At 37.6% G+C, this 18,344-nt stretch overlaps 1 protein-coding gene across 1 annotated transcript in view; it reads right to left on the bottom strand.

Annotated features, from left to right (window-relative positions):
- Positions 1-18,344, bottom strand: part of EPHA6 (EPH receptor A6) — a 1,119,052-nt gene that overhangs the window by 167,176 nt on the left and 933,532 nt on the right. Inside the window, 1 exon segment of the mRNA XM_049857907.1 lies at positions 6,322-6,447. Within this exon segment, the coding sequence (XP_049713864.1) occupies positions 6,322-6,447 (126 nt within the window).

Raw genomic sequence — 18,344 nt, 5'->3', positions numbered from 1 at the left:
ACAGCGAAAGCTGAATCAATGAAACTTTCATATCTACTCCATCATTATTGCTGCATAATTTTATTTCTTTCTATTGCTCTAGCTGCCTGATTTTGTTTGTGTGTGGTAAGCATATGAAATTACCAAAAATATAAAGAATTTGGCTAGAGGTGGAGTCTATCCTAAGATAAGCCACCACTCTTAGACTCACTCTATAATCAATTTGTATGGAATAAAACAATGGTTTATCCCACTTTCAAATGTTTGACCACAGGATTAAATTAAAAAAAAAAAAAAACTGGATGGGGCAAAGAGACCATAATTACTATCAAGGAGGCAAAATTTGGTTTTAATAGGAGGAACACAGTGGGGAAAATTTGGTTTAAAAAGTGTAATTTCAGTTATGTCATTGTAATTTCTTCTCTCCTTCCCCATCCTCTTCTCTTTCCTCCTCCATCCCTCTCTTCTCCTCACCTCTCTTCTACTTTCCTCTAATTTTCTTACTTCATTTGGGTGGCTACTATATGAAAGGCATTGCATTAAGTGTCTTGATACACTTGTTATCCAACTTTCAGCCAATTAATTCTTGGTGTTTGTATCTGTCTGGAATTAATAACAACCCTTTTATTATGACCTTTTTTAGAAATGAGAAATGTATAAACAGTTGAGAATTGTTACATAAATACTGGGTGCAGGCGTGTCTGCTTTCTGGATCTCATGATTCAATGACACTCTTATTATTGCAGTTGGTGTCAAACTATTGTTAGGTGCCATCAAGTTGGTTCCCACTCCTAGTGACCCTATGTACAACAGAATGAAACACTGCTTGGCTCTGCGCCATCCTCATAATCACTGCTATGTTTGAGCCTATCTTTGTAGCCACTGTGTCCATCCATCTCAACGAGGGCCTTCCTCTTTTTCGCTGACCCTCTACTTTACGAAGCAATGATGTCTCTTTCCAGGGACTGGTCCCTCCTGATAACATGTCCAAAGTACCTGAGACAAATTCTTGTGATGCTAGCTTTTAAGGCACATTCTGGCCTTACTCCTAAGACAAATTTGTTCATTCTTCTGGCAATTCCCGGTATATTCAATATTCTTCGCCAACACCATAATTCAAAGGCATGAATTCTTCTTCAGTCTTCCTTATTCATTGTCCAGCTTTCACATGCATATGAGGTGATTAAAAATATAAAGTGACATCTTTGCCTTTTAATACTTTAAAGAGGTCTTTTGCAACAGATTTGACCAATGTAATATGCTGTTTCATTTCGTGACTGTTGCTTCCATGGGCGTTGATTATGGATACAAGTAAAGTAAAATCCTTGACAACTTCAATACTTTCTTCATTTATCATGATGTTTCTTACTGGTCCAGTTGTGAGGATTTTTATTTTCTGTATGTTGAGGTGCAATTCATACTGAAGACTGTAGTCTTTGAAGTTCATTAGTAAGTACTTCAAGTCCTCTTCACTTTCATCAAGCAAGGTTGTGTCATCTGCATATTGTAGGCTGTTAATGAGTCTTCTTCCAATCCTGATGCCCTGTTCTTGTTCAGATAGTCTAGCTCCTAAAATTATTTGCTTATCACACAGATTGAAAAAGTATGTTGAAAGGAACAACCCTGACACATACCTTTCCTGATTTTAAAACATGCATTATCTTCTTGTGTAAATTTAAGTACAGTAAAAATATTCTTCTGTAGCACATGGTGATGTGAATGCAAAGAAACTATTTTATACAAGACACAGTCATGTCTCATTTGAATTTCATTAAGATAAACAACTGGGAACTAGATTAGCATAATCATTAAGAAAGATTTTGCAGTTCCTTGAATGATATAGCAACTGTCTTATGGGACTCTCAAAATATTGTGACATATAACCAATTGGTAGAAAGCAAATTAATTGCTGCCCAGTGGGCATCAACCTTCCCCCAAATGTTTAAAGCACCACGGTACAAGCTAGAGGAGGGATCGCTTCCAGCCCTCAAAGTGATGTCCTAAACCTGGAGGGTCATCAGTTCAGCTATTAGATGGTAAAGAAATACTTCTTCTCTAAAAATATGAAACATAATGAAAACGTCTCATGATTACTGCTTCATTCCTCTTTATACAAAATTATAAAGGAAATTCTTGGGAATAAGCTATAGTTGAGAGACAGAGACAATAAAAATTACCTTTGAAAAGTAGCAGAGAAAGTAACAAAGGATAACTTATCAGGGTGATATGAGTCAGGAAAAGTGAGCTAACTGCAGTTTGAGGCAACAGGAAAAAAATTTAGATCTATAAATTTTTTATGAAGCAATTTTCCATACTTAATTTGTATGTAAGTCATGAAAATAGAACTGAGTTTTCTCTCCTATAAAATCTGGAGGCAAATTTGGCTTAATAGCTCGAAGAAAGGAGTGCTAGAGTATTTCTTTAGATCCCTCTCTGGAAAGTTGATTCTGTGCTTCTGTTGCAAGGTGATCGTTTTGCTTCTATCATTCTCAGTGACCAAATGACAAGGGTTACTTTTTTACCAGGGAAGTTGAATCGTTCAAGTCACTACTAAACCTTATAATGTCATTTCTACCAAAAGAATCCTCCAAGATTTGCCATTAAGTGTTAAGGGTTAAGCTGTTAAACTACAAATCATCTGTTTATCTCCTTCTCAATGACAATCACTGAGCTATTAATTACATATGTGAAAGGTACATTTTTGTATTTGTATTTAACTCTGAGGGCTTGATTTATATAGCTTTTTCTTGCCAGTCCTATGCAACAATGACAACAACAACAAAATTCCTGTATAATTAATACCAGTTCTGCTTCTAGTGGAAAAAAGAAAAAAAGATGTCATAACACCCATTAGAGTGAAAACTGATAATCTTTTAATTCACTTAATTTTGGCTCCATCAGCAGCCTTGTTGGTCACAAAGCCTCCACTCACATCAGTAAGTATCCAATGATCAAATAAATGACTTTGAGGTATTTTTGCTTTATTTGTTTGTTTTAATTAAGTAGGCATGATGATTGAAAAGCAAAAGAAAAATTTCAGTGTAATAATCTGAGGCTGTTGCTATAATTTTGCTAAGAAAAGCAAGAAATGTGCATGTTTGGATTTTTTTTTATTTCCCAGTCTTTTTGAATGTTCCCACTAAATAATTGATGGCTGGACAAGCCCTCTTGAGTACATTGGTATCACTACCACAACTTACAGCATATTGGAACCCTCGTGGCATAGTGCTTAAGAGCTGGGCTGCTAACCAAAAGATCAGTGGTCGAAACCACCAGCTGCTTCTTGGAAACCCTTTGGGGAAGTTCTATTCTGTCCTACAGGGTCTCTATGAGTCCCAATTGACTAGATGGCAAAGGTTTTTATTTTTTTAACAGCATTATTATTAGTAATGATAAAACACAAAATGTCTCCAGAATTATCTGCATATTATCTTTGCACATAATATATAAGCCATAATATCAATTATGTTGTCCTTTGCTAAGCATTATATTCCTCTTTACTCTTCACTCCTCTTTCACTCCTCTCCAAGAGTCAATTTCTTAGTTCTATTTTGCTAAGACAAATATAAAATATAAAGTCAGTTTGCATCCTTCAGTACAGTGGAGCAAAGCAGCTGGACATTACACTAAATGTCAGGGTAAGAAACAATCCACAAAGTGATTTACTAAACTTTTAAGCACCTTTTAAAATGTTCAAAATCCTGTACTTTGTTTCTCTCGTTGATAAATATTGCTTTGGTCACACTGGTATTTTTAGGGAGAACGGTGCATTAATTTTCTTTCATAAAAACTTCTGCCAGACAAAGGAAATGAACAGACACTTCATCAAAGAAGACATTCAAGCAGCTAACAGACACACGAGAAAATGCTCGAGATCACTAGGCATTAGAGAAATGCAAATCAAAACTACAATGAGATATCATCTCACCCCGGCATTACCGGCACAAATCAAAAAAAACAGAAAATAACAAATGTTGGAGAGGCTGTGGGGAGATTGGAACTCTTATGCACTGCTGGTGGGAGTGCAAAATGGTACAGTCATTTTGGAAAACAGTATGGCGCTTCCTTAGAAAGCTAGAAATAGAAATACCACACGATCCAGCAACCCCACTCCTAGGAATATATCCTCGGGAAATAAGAGCTGTTGCACGAATCGACATATGCGCACCCATGTTCATTGCAGCATTGTTCACAATAGCAAAAAGACGGAAACAACCTAGATGCCCATCAACAGGTGAATGATAAACAAACTACGGTACATACACACAATGGAGTACTATGCAACGGTAAAGGACAATGATGAATCTTCGAAGCATCTCACAACATGAATGAATCTAGAGGGCATTATGCTGATTGAAATAAGTCAATCACAAAAGGATAAATATTTTATGAGACCACTACTATAAAAACTCATGAAAAGGTTTATACACAAAAAAAAAAAATCTTTGATGGTTAGAGGGAGGGAAAAGGTAGGGCTAGAACAACACTAAATAGAAAATAGGTAAGTGGCAACTTCGGTGAAGGGTAAGACAGTACACAATAGTGGGGAAGCCAGCGCAACCTATACAAGGCAAGGTCATGGAAGCTCTACAGACACATCCAAGCTCCCTGAGTGAACAAATTACTGGGCTGAGGGCTGTGGGGTCTGTAGTCTTGGGGAACATCCAGCTCAACTGGCATAACATAGTTCATAAAGAAAATGTTCTACATTCTACTTTGGTGAGTAATGTCTGGGGTCTCAAAAGCCTGTGAGCGGTCATCTAGGATACTCCACGTTCTCACCCTTTCGGGAGCAAGGGAGAGCAAAGAAAACTAAAGACACAAGGGAAAGATTAGGCCAAAGGACTAACGGACCAAAACTACTACAGCCTCCATCAAACTGAGTCTAGTACAACTAGATGGTACCTGGCTACCAACACCCACTGCTCTGACAGGGATCACAACAGAAGGTCCCAGACAGAGCTGGAGGAAAATGTAGAACAAAATTCTAACTCACAAAAAAAGACCAGACTTACTAGTCTGACAGAGATTGGAGAAGCCCTGAGACTATGGCCCCCAGACATCCTTTTAACTCAGTAATGAAGTCACTCCTGAGGTTCCCCCTTCAGCCAAAGATTAGACAGGACTTTAAAGCAAAACAAGACTTAAATGGCACACTAGCCCAGGGGCAAGGACTAGAAGACAGGAGGGATAGGAAAACCAGTAAAACAGAACCCAAGGTTGAGAAGGGTGAATGTTGACTTGTCATGGGGTTGTTAACCAGTGTCATAAGACAATGTGTGTGCTAAAAAAAAAAAAAAAACTCTACCAGATTTGCTACTTTGAGTTTTCTTGAAAGCATTTTTCTTTAGTGAAATGAAACTTCAATTAAATCTCTATAAACTCATCCAGATATGGAATTACCCTTTCTGTGAACAATACTTAATAGTCTTTTCTCCCCTTGTTTCAGGATAATTCCAAATGGCAAAGGAGCTTGAATCCATCCTTGTTTTATTTTTGAATTACAAATTTGAGATGTGAATCTTCTGTTCTTATGTAAAAACTTTATCAGAAGACAAGGCAGCATTATGTTAATTGAGCAATTGGGTTACACTCAAGTTCTTCCCCTTCCTTTATGCTGCTGTCACAGTATTAACTATCATAAATGTGGTTGCTGCATTTAAAATAAGTCACCTGCATTTTTTTTCAACAATGTATTTTAGAAATGTTCATTTTTGTATCGCGGGGCTATCACCTGTGAGCACAGTCCTACAGCTGTACATGGTGGCATGACAGGGCCAGAGTCACAGAGTGATTTTTCTTAGCCTCAAGACAGCCCCTCACCCAGCCCATTTCCTGGAGTTCTTTCTTTTCTTCCTCAGAACCTCCTTGAAGAGAAACAGCCATGGGCTGGCCAAAACTGACTAACACTGGTCCTGCCCCCCATCTTGGCACTCCAAATAACCTTTAGCTCATTAATTGCCTCATGCATGGCAAATTCTTCACCTCTGGGTGGAGAGCTAACATGCTAATGAACAAAAATGGCTAACTTCCTCCTGCTGGGGGAATCAAACCAGGCCTTAGAAAATGCTTACTCATCCTAAAACATTCTACACCAGCATGAGTGCCATTTTGTGTTTTGAAAACTGACCCTGCCTATATAAACCAGTCCCTCAACAAGCTGCCTGTGAGGCAATCTTGGATGGCACGCAGCCCCGACTGTCTCCTTGCTTGGCCAACCAATAAAGTTGCCTTTCGTTCTCCCCAAGTTGATCTCTGTCTTTTTGGCCTTGATGGAATCATGCCGAGCAGAACCCAGAGTTCCTGGCAACAGTGGCAACAAACTTCACCTGGAATACCTACCAGCAGAAATCCTGGGGGGCAAGGATCCTCCCCTTGGCACTGGATGCGGGGCCTGGATGCTATTTAAAAACCCTGCCCTCAGGAACCTGGGGCAGAACGCCTCCACCCCAATGGTCGGGAAGGATCCTTTTAAGAGATAAAAGTTGACATTAATCAAAGTCTTCTTTGTGGAAAAGTTGTTGAGCATTTAATTAGAATAAAACCTAAAATCAACAGACATCAGACCTCACAAGGAAATTATGAAATGAAAACGAATGGACTTGTTTTGTATTCATAAAATTTTTAGTCAGTATAACTTCTTGAAAGCTACTCCTAGTTATAATTAAAAAAGGGTTTAGAAGCAGCAGAAGATAACATTTCTAAACCTACATGTACAACACAAAGTCCTGATGTAGAATGACAAAGTGGATATAAACGTCAGCCATTGATGTCTATTTGCAGAATTCACATCCACATGGGTTATAGGTATGCAGAAAGTAGCTGCAAGAGGATTCTGAGATCTACTCTGCACCAAAAGGAGCAGTACTTTCTTATAGGAATATCATTGTCAGTGCTTAAAATAAGGAAAGCTTTTACACATTATGGTAATCACATATGATTTTGAAACAGTGATAAGAAAATCAGTGTACATATTCTTAATTTGTTACACTTTTCTATTAGGGACAAGACACAAGAGTTTGCAAAGGTAGAACCATGTGCTTTTTATTTTTAAGAAAGCTATTATGAAACCCAAAAATGGAAACTATCTGGAAATATAGCCTTAAAATTACATAATGAATCATAGAATAAAAGAATATCAGAGCTGGAACTGACTTGAGTGAGTGTCCAGTCAAAACCTCTTATTTTACAGAACAGCAAACTGAGGTCTAGGGAGGGGAAGTGATGTCGTATCGCTGGGAAACTCACAGCACAAGATCTTCCCTCTACAGGACAGAAATAAACAATGAGGCAATTTCTATTTAGAGGATTTCTATCCTTTAAGTATGAGTTACAAACTCTGCACTTTGGAACAGCAACATTACAATTGGGTGTCTTAATGATCTGAAAGACACTAAAATCACTCAGAAGGAAATTTAATACACATGCAACATCAGTGCGTGGGTAGTGTGGATAATTGATGTGTCATATCTAAGTTTAAATCACAGTAATACCCTAAAAGGAGGTTACACTTATGATTACACCTCTTTTGGTCTCTCAGGCTACCCTCGGGCTCAGCAGTTTTCACATGCAGAGGACTGAGGTCTGTCCTTCCACGCTCAGATTTAGCAAGTCCCATCTGTTCCTTCAGATAAATTCTCCACCTGAAAGCAATTACAATTTCAGGCTTATTTGAACTTTGACTAGGATTTGAGGGACCTGCTTGGCTGCTAACCAAAAGATCAGTGGGAGGAAGACGTTGCAGTCTGCGTCCATAAAGATGACAGCCTTGGAAACACTATGGGCAGTTCTACCCTGTCCTATAGGGTTGAGGTGGGTTTGGGTTTTTTTGCTGTTGTTGTTGTTGCTATTATAGCACACTATATATCTTGCTTGTATGGAGAGAGTTGTTGCTCAAGAAAAGCCAGTGTATCTTAAATCTTTGGAGATTTTTTAATGAAAAATCAAAGTTACAAAGTATGTTTTAATGGGTGAGACCCATTGTGCATTGGATTAAAGAAAGCATAGAAAGAAAACTATATATTGTGGAAAAACTCTCTGGTTTTGTTATTGATTTTTAAGAGGTGCTACTAAAATAGTCCTGTCAGGCAGAGCCAGAGTCCCTGAAACATTAAAAGTGCGCAGAAGTGCCAGGTGCTAGGCCAGAAAGTGTTCTGAGGTAACTTTCAACGAACAGCAAATCTAGTTTCTCCTTTGGTAGTGCGTCGAATGTCTATCATTGAACACAAGGTTAATATGTACCTGTGGGCAATGTTTCCCACACAAAGCATTTTCCACATTGCAGTGTTTCATCTCTGGGAAAACACTCATAATGAAGGCACTTTGCTGAATACCAGGTGGAGGCAATTAAATCATACATTTGTATGGCATTCTTATTTAAAGTTATAAAGAAATGGTGCTATTCCAACAGGGAAAATACCAAAAAATGTCAGATTTTACTATATGCAGTGAAAAACTGAAATAACACATTTTTAGCTGATTATGGGTTTATTGCAGTCATATAATAGAAAGCTTGGTTTGAGAATATTAAATCACGAAGAGAAATAATAACATAGTCATGTACAGAAAAGACAAAAAGGCTAGAAGCAAAATTATCTTAAATGAAATTTGATGAAAAACAAAGCATGTGCAGAAATGGCTCTAAATAATGTTAATATGTTGCCCATTTAGAGATTTTTATCTGAGTTATTGCTATTTTTGCCAACACTCTTCAATACTTTTTATTTAGAAAAGATGCCCATTATTTTAACTTCTTGAAAGAAGCTAAATACAAATATTATTTTATTGCTATGATTACATTGGTTACTGTTTTTGTTATGACAGCCTGTCATATTTAATAGCAGCTTTCATTTTTCTAAACTTGCTGCATCATTCATAATGCCTTTGTTATGTTTCTTTATTGTGGGTAAAAAGGTCTTTCATTTATTGTGGCATCTCTTCCTTAAAGAACAGTCATTTTCTATATCTGCAAAAAAAACCCCCCAAAAACAGGGAAGGCGGTGTACATGAATACATGTTCAGTTGGGATATCATATTATGTGATGATAACACTTTGTCATTTTTCTCCTTGAGGTCAGTCATGTCAATAGAAATTTATGAAACACTACAGCTCTGAGTTTTCACAACTCAATCAGGAGAAATGGCAATTCTTTGTTATAATTCCCTTATCTCTTAATCCACAAGAAATTAAATTCATGAGCTTTTTAGGACTTGATGTGAAATAATTTTAGTCTGGTTTTCCCTATTGCCAAGATCACTGTCTTTCTCTTTGACTGCCTTTTTTTTTTTTTAAGTAATTGCAGAATTTATTAATAAGTTATATTTTGACTGAAGAATAAACAATGCCTAAAATTTTCAGCAGGAGTATTTTTTTTTAAGCTATATTCAGTAGACTAAGGTTTTGTTAATATAAATTAGATTTTATATGTGATGGAAGTATTTCTCTAGCCATTGTAAGGTCAAAATATGAGATGTGTAACTTTACACACAGTTGATTTTCTAAAGCTCATATATTTGCAGTTTCTAGTTTGTTAGTGATCTTGAATTCATGGATTAAAGAAAGGTCAGGATGCGACATCAGTATTATATTGTGTCTAACACGGAGAAACCTTGGTGTTGGCAAACTGTTAACTGTCTCAGCTTCTAACCCAAAGGCTGGCAGTCAACACACAGTCCACAAAGAGGCACCTCAGAAGAAAAGCCTGAGGAGTTACTTCTGAAAAATCAGTCATCGAAAACCCTGTGGAACACAGTTCTACTCTGACACACATGGGGTTGTCACGAGTTGGAATCCACTCAAGGGCAAATAGTACAACTGCAAATGGTGTTGGGTGTGTGTGTGACTAATACAGGGTTGCCAGATAACTGGGTGTCTTGTATTTTTCTTTACTGTAAACTCTAATATAATTTTAAACACTGATGGATATCAGATGGGGAAGAACACTGTAACTACTCGTGCAGGACAAATAAATATAAGCCACTCGATGCAGGGGTCAGTGACTTATCTGTCTTTCATTAGCACTATAGCTCTCAACTTGGGTGGCACTATTCCCCTTAGAGAGCATTTGGAATTATGAATGGGAGGGCCATTACTGATGTTTGGTGGGTGGGGGCTAGGGATGCTGAGGGCATTGCAGTTAGTGCTATAGTCTTTGCACAGAGGAGAATTCTCCCTTAAAATGCTAGTAGTACCCACTGTGAAACATTCTATGAGAGTAAAGAATTCTAAGAAATGTTTGCTAGTTAATCGGTCATTTAATGAGATCACAATGTGAAAAAAAGTGGATGTTGACATGGCCTGCATTCTGACATCTTGCTTGCATAATTGATGGGGGCTTTTGATTACTCACATTATCTGAAAGTAAACTGGCCTTGAGAATGTTTATGAACAGCCAGTTTTCAAGTAATTATAGTCTAACAAAATACATTTAATAGTTAAACTATATGAAATAAAATTACATTTTTAATTTGACATTGCAGAGATCTCCTTGAAGTAACTTTACATTGGAAATTAGACATCATAAAAAAAATTGTACAAACTATGAACTTAAATTCTTTGTGCCTCAATTTCCTAATCTGTAATATGAAAATAATAACTGACCCTACATCATGGGGCTGTTTGTATTCAATGAGAGTAAATGATCATATATATAAGCCAATATTATTTATCTTTAATAGGCCAATTTTTTTTTTTTTAAAGACACTTCCTTAGGTGGAAAATTGAGATAGAGGTTACTGAGATTTCCTAATACAGATCCCCTCTCCCCTTACACACACATACCTGAACAAACCTCTAACAGAAAAAGCTTCCTTCTTGGAAGGTTATTTATTAATAATTTAATTTTGATGCCAAAATGTTTATTAAAAAGGACAATAGACCTATAATATGAATTTTTGAGATACGACTCTCTCAAACTGTTTTTATTAGGTTGTATTTTTACAAATACCCATTTTGATCTATGTGGAGACAATGGGTACATTGGTTTAATTAAGGACAAACCATTTACAATTGGAAACTTAAAATACACATGCACGCAAACACACCAGTTTCAGATGGTGCAGGAAGATTAACTGGCTGGTTACTGTATTTGGTCCTCCTCTGCTTTTTTTTTTTTTTTTTTTGCTATACTTTGTTCAGTGATGAGTTTACTTTATACCAGTGTTCTCCAAAATTGGGATGGGAGGTGCACCAGCGATGTGCATGGAAGGTGATCTATTGGGTAGTAGGAAGAAAATGCTAGATCTCTATTTCTGCTTTATCTCAACTTGTTGTGATTGTTGAATTTTGGAGCATGTTTTATGAATATATAGGCTATAATACCACAGTACCAAAAAAAAAAAAAAAAACACACCTGTTGCCATCAAGTTGATTCCGACTCACGGTGACCCTATAGGACAGAGTAAAACTGCCCCATAGGGTTTCCAAGGAGTGCTAGTACATTTGAACTGCCAACCTTTTGGTTAGCAGCCGTAGCTCTTAACCACTTGCTATGCCACCAGGGCTCCACATAATATCACACTAGTTCATATAAATAAATTACAAATAAAGTATACTCATAATATCCCCCTGGAGAGTGTGCTCAATCAAACATTTGAACGGACAGAGGTGGGTGATCAGACAATTTTGGAGAGCACTTGTTTAAACAATAAAAAAAGTGATAAAAATATCAAAGTATGGATGAAATAAATAATTTACTTGAAGGGCTTGAACAATTAGGGCAGGGCCTTGATTTCACCTGACTCCAGACAACGCTCCTAAAAGACCACGTTGCTCTTGACACAGTGGTTTTCAACCCTGGATGGGCTTGGGCAGTGAATGAAGACCACTGACTGAAATTAGCAGCTAGCTTTTTTTAGCTGATCTCACCTATTTTCATGTAAACAGCCTTTTGTCATTCTTTCTGATAGCCTTAGTTATTGATCATCTATTTTTACAGCTTTGTTATATTTCAGTTTAAATGTAAAAGTGGTGCCATGGTGTTGATGTTCATGGTAATGGTGATGGGAGCAAATGGTGGAGGAGTTGAAGGTATACTTTTGATAACAGTTCTAGGGTAAGAACCATGTTAACTCAGAATAAAATTAAGTGTTTATTACAGGTTTATCTAAAATCTAAATTTAGACATTATGATACATAGTTCAGTTTCATGAAGAGAATGAATTTTTTTAAACGTTTTAAAACAAAAGGACTACTGAGTGCTTCAGACTTCTCTTCTGAGAATTACCAAATCTGAGAATGTCAACATTTTAAATCAGCCTCAAAGGAGATGGTTATATTTGATAATTAGACTAAATTTCTTAGGAGTATTGAGAGCCCCTTGGGAAGGTCTTAGATATAGGTTCTTTCATTTTGCAGGTTTCATGTGTCTGCTGAAGCACTTTCATCAAGTATGTACTAAAAATGATTTCTGTAGGGTTGGAATTTAGTGGTAATATGATATATAATATTTGGATAAATAAAGACCAAGTACTTAGCTTCCGTAATTTATAGCATTATACATTCTCTCCTCCACTAAGGGAGGTAAAGAAGAAAAGCAGAAGCTCATTACGTTTCAGCAAACGCTCCTAGCTTTCTAAGATGATGATGGAACTGCCAGCGCCGAAACAGTCACACCATCAGTGAGGAAGACCAGCATTGGTGGAAAGGGGCATTTTCGTGTAAGGAATTGGGAGGCTGCACCTTTTACTCCATGGAGACCTTTGTTTTGAGTATCTAAGGCTGGTAACATGTAGTGACGGAAAGACTAGGCTGCTCTGCCTATTTTGGTAAAGCCAGGATTACCACTTCACTGCGATGCAGGGAGCCCACTAAGGTCTCCTCTAACTTGAGCAGAAGATGCACAGAATAGGGTTTCAATAAATGCAAGGTGAGTAAGTGAATAAATGAATGAGCAAATGAAAAGTGAGAAATTGCTTCTTAGGCAAATATCTTGCTAGAATCTAAGGAAGGACTCTCCCCTGCTCAACTGTTTCCTGGGCTAGTAACAAATTCTAAGGCATCCAATGGAGCTGATAATTTTCAATTTGGCTTAGAACATGAAAGAGGCTATTCATGAATAACTCATACATTTATCTTTTAGTTCATTCCTTTGCTTATTCTTTTATTCAATAAATATTTGAGGCACGTTTTTTTTAAAACCTAGGACTAGAACTCACATTTGTGATAAGAAAATAATTTCTGAAATGATGCCATCATTTTCAGAAAATGATTGTAGGCTAAGCTAAAGATACTATCACATAATTTTGTCTACTTTCTAAGTTCTTAAAATTGGACATTCTCCTACAATTAAATTTAATATTTTCCTCCTAAGTTAACCTTTATCCAGACTCTTCGGTACCAAATGCAATTACAGATCGTGTAGCCATTACTGTTTTGCTTTGCCTTTTTTTTTTAATCCTCCAGGTTACTGAATATGAATTTTATATATTTCTCCTCTTGTTGCTGTTCAATAGATCATAATAAAAATATTGAAGCAAAAAGGGCAGTTTCAAGGTTAGGTTTTTATGAAATATTTAGTTTAAAAACATAAAATTTTAAGAAAAGAAAGTTTAAAAAGATAATTTTAGCTTCCCCTGTGTTATTTTTAACTTGCAGAATTTATAGATCAGGTACTATAAGATTAGGCTTGCTGCAAATTAATACAAATTATTTTTAAATTGCTTAAAAAATATAACATCAATGAGGAAAACTAAAATATTTTGAAACTGATTAAGAACAGGATATTTATTGAAAAGATATATTTTAAATTACATTAAAGATAGAAGTTCTCTGACTTTTCACCAGCAAATGTCTGTGTCCTCACCTGTAAAGGAGGAATTTGGACTAGAATTTCCCCAGGCTTTTTCTAAACTCTCACAGTCTGTTTACATCATTTCTAAAATTCCATTTGCTAAATTGAATTAAGCCTCTATTTTCCACCAAATGGGGGTTATGTCCAGTGGCCATACCTGTGTTTATACTAAGCAGGACTTGGAATCGTAAAATATAAAAAATGCATCCTGGATAAACTTGCAATCTACTAACATACTCATCTAGTTTAGTAATTAAAACACCTAGGCTTGTGGCCAGGCAGGACTTGGAATTCTAACTCTTGTCCATTAATCATGGACAAGTTATTACTTTCCCTGATATTCAGGGTTCTCATTTGAAAAGTGGAGCTGACAGTAAATATATCACCTGTATTGACTTATATGGAAAGTGCCTACTGGTGCCTGACAGTAAGTGTTCAATAAATGGGGGATAGATATTTCTCCTTCATCTCCATCTCTTTATTTCCTAAGCTTGACGGACAATTTCATGTCTCAATGCCTCCATGATAGTCCCTCGGACTGGAAGACCCCTGCAGCCTTGAAAGGTATCACCTCCTCTGTCAAAACATGCCTGACATACCTGGGGAGCTCACTGTTCCCTCTTCTGTGCTGCCTGCACAATGCTTTGTACTTTAACAGAGGTAGAACACTACCATAGATACGGTATTTGTCTTCCATTTAGTAGTACCAAAGGCAAACGCCTTTAAAAGCCTATTATTAGCCGTAATAAATAAGCATATCGGGCTGGTGACAAAGACACTGAGCTGAACTGAAGGATGAAAGCTCTGGCTAAAGACAATGAATTAAAATGTTCTACTGTAGAAATCAAACACACTTCTTGGCTGACTCTAGCCTACGAGTTGCAGCTGGTGACTTTTGGTTCGCATGTCCGTCTTCTCCCCTAGGCTGTGAGACCTTAACGACAGGAATGAGTCGTGCACATCTTAGTCAATTTTTCACAGCCAGTCCCAGGTCTAAACTTGTGCGTGAGAGGAGCTTAATGCAATATTTGTTGAATTGAATTAAAATCATCTTTATATGAATAGCTCAAAAAGAGTTCCATTTTTTCTGGATAAATAGTAGACCTAGTTTTTTCAGTGTTAGAGCTTTCAAAGGCATGTATACTCTATAATAATATAAATATCCTCAAAAATCCTTGTTATAATAATTAAACTTCAATGATATTTATGACTTTCCATTTTAAATGCGTATGAAGAGCCAGTGTTCATCTGAGTCTAGTTTACAAACCAGAGACAGATTAAATTCTTTTTTTTAAAGGATTCTCTTACAGAAGAAGTGAAGAGGGGGTGAGCTGAATTTCAAAAGCATGTCCTCCCAACAGAGCCACCACACAGGCTGCCTTGGTCGGCCAACTTCTACCCAGGTTTTTCTTGCTGGGTCAGGCTTTTAAACTATATGTCCTTTAAAAAAATGCTTTTACACCTTAGGAGCCAGGGAGTCAGCTAAGGAGCTGTTAAACAGCATTTATCAGCATGTATAGGAGCTAGATCTATTTAGCTTTGCAGCCAAAATGTGCTATGTGTTTAATATTTATGAACTGTGGGTCTATCTGCCACATTATTAAAGTGGGGTTTGCACCTTTAGCACACTTGATAAAGAGGCCGTGAGGCAGTATTGAGTTTCCAGTGGATAAGCTGCATCTGTAATTTTCCCAAGCTGCCTACAGACCAGCCTGGCCATTGGTTTGCTAGCAGGTATCCTGCTGTCACATGCATCACATTCTTGCTCTCTCATGCGCAAAGTATGAAAGAGAACGTTCTGGGTTTACTTTCATTCATGGATATTAATTATGACACCCTTGGCAGTGTCATCTACAAACAAATGTGTCAATATATACAGAATACAGTATTTCTTATTAAAAAAAAAATTTCTTATTTAAGGCAATAATATTTAAAGTCCTTTCAAAGTTTCGTTAGCTTTTTCAGGTCAGAACGTTACTTGTTTGGCATCGGTATGGTGTGGATTGGATGGAGGGATAATCTGGGTTAGTAATTACTATTTAAACATTTTTATTGGTTTCGAAAATAATCAGGGAACACATTCGGCCTTGAAAACCAGTGGGAACAGCCAACAGAGAACAAATCAATCAAGGCCTTAATGACTTTATACTCAATCCTGATAAAATGTATGACTGGGGATAGCACCATAATGGCAGTGATGCTAGTGGTCTGGATGGTGGTGGCAAATACACTTCCATTTTTCCAGGTAGCTACTTATTTGCCACACCACCCATCTGCCAGTGTGTTCTACTATGGTGGCTTGTGTGTTGTTATGATTCTGAAAGCTCTGCCGCCACTATTTCAAATACCAGCAGGGTCACCCATGGTAGACAGGTTTCAGTGGAGCTTCCAGACTAAGACTAGGTAGAAAGGCCTGGTGATATACTTACAAAACTTATTCAGTGAAAACCCTATGATCACAACAGGATATTGTCCAGTATAGTGCTGGAAAATGAGCCTCCTGGGTTGGAAGTGGCCACAACAAATACACGGTGGTTGCAACAACGGACTTGAACATACCAGTGGTCCTGAAGATGGTGCAGGACAGGGCACATTTCATTCTATTGGGTCACCGTGAGTTGGAGCCCACTTGATGGCAACTAATAACAACAACAACTTGTTTGCTTGAGGTGAGAATTTGGACATCTTCTGTGTCCTATTTGCAAGCATGCACAATGGAAACACTTAGGTGGACACTTCCGTGAATTCTTCCATTTGGATCATGCCACTTCTAAATTAAAAAATTTCAAAAGCCCCCTACTGCTGAGTACAAGCTCAGACACAGGAGTGGCTTCAAAACTCTTTCACAACTCAGACCATACCATTCTTCGCTTTTTACTTTAAACATACTAAGAGTGTATATTATTCTTTGAATGTGTTGCTCCCTCCTCCTACAAAGCGAGGATGCCCATTTTTGCTGATCTATTCTAAATGCCCCACTCAAATGCCACCTTCTCTACCAGAAGTTTCCTTTTGCCTCTGCTGCCGTAATCTTGCCCTCATCTGTGCTCTCAGGAGACAGCAATGCTGCAATAGGACGGGCAAATATGCCGGAATCAGAGGGATCCAGCTTCAAAACTTTGCCATTTTTCTTGCTGAACGACCATATGCAAGTCGCTTTGCCACTCTGACCTCAGTTCCCACTTCTGTAACATGTGGAAAATAGTATGTTCTGAGCACAATTACATCAGATAATGCTTCTAAAATGCGTGGCACAGAATAGTCACTCACATAAAGTCTCACTACCCACATTTCCTTGTTCTTTTCCTTCTCTCCTTTATTACACATGGAAACCTTGGTAGTGTAGTGGTTAAGTGCTACGGCTGCTAACCAAAACGTTGGGAGTTCAAATCCATGAGGCGCTCCTTGGAAACTCTATGGGGCAGCTCTAGAAGTTGGAATTGACTCAGTGGCAATGGGTACAGGTTTTATTACACGTGTTACGTTTTACCTTGTAGTGTTAATTACTTCTGTTTGTGAAGTATCTTACTACAAGTTCCTTGAAGAAGCTTCTCATTTTTATATTTCCAGTAGAATTTGTCACAGAATGTTGCCTACTTGGGCCAGTTGGAAAGGTAAGTTTTATAAACAAGAATTATAAAGCATATTCATGTCTTCCTTAGTCAATGACGATGTTATAGATGACTTTGATAGCAACTTGTTAAGAGTGAGGCCACAAAATTTATGCAACTGGTTTAGGAAGTTACCCAAGGTGTCATTAGAGTCGTAAAAATGCATGCCATATAGAGCTATCCTCACTCGATCAGATATTCTTTCATTCGCAGGCATAGGTGGACAGACGTTGAATGATATAAACCGTCAGACACGGGGCTTTCACGCACACGTTGTTGTTTGTTGCCATCCAGTTGACCCTGAGTCATGGTAACCCTATGCGTATCAGAATGAAACACTGCCTGGTCCTGCACCATCCCCATGACTGGTTCCAGATCAAACTATTGTGATCCACAGAATTTTCACGGGCTGATTTTTGCAAGCAGACCACCAGGCCTTTCCTCCTAGTCTGTCTTGGTCTGGAAGCTCCACTGAAACCTGTTCAGCATCATAGCAACATGTAAGTTTTCACTGACAGACAGGTGGTGGGTGTGCTTGGGGTACCTTGGCCAGGAATTGAACCTTGGTCTCCCATGTGGAAGGCAAGAAATTTACTACTGAACCACTACTGTCCCCTTTTCACACATATGTTCTCCTCTATTTCTTGCATATGTGTGCTCTCATTTATATATTTCAGGGACAGAGGGAGAGATCTTGAGGGCAGAGAAATTTGTTTATTTAAGCATGAGAGAAAAGTGAGGTGACTCAGCAGGCATTCTCTGTGGGTCTAACTTTCCTAGATACGAGCCAGCACATTCCATGTCAACTATGACCTGAAGAAAAGTAATAACAGTGTGTTAGATTCTATTATCAAATAAGATTGTAAGATTCAAATAAGATCTTATTTGATCTTGTGATCAAATAAGGTCATAACACATGGCTTATGTTTTCAAGCCCATAAGATCAAATGGGTTTCAAATCAGT

Source organism: Elephas maximus, chromosome 18 (assembly GCF_024166365.1).
Source record: "Elephas maximus indicus isolate mEleMax1 chromosome 18, mEleMax1 primary haplotype, whole genome shotgun sequence".
Lineage (NCBI taxonomy): Eukaryota > Metazoa > Chordata > Mammalia > Proboscidea > Elephantidae > Elephas > Elephas maximus.
The sequence above is the reverse complement of the archived record's forward strand: the minus strand, read 5'-3'. Positions and strand labels throughout refer to the sequence as shown.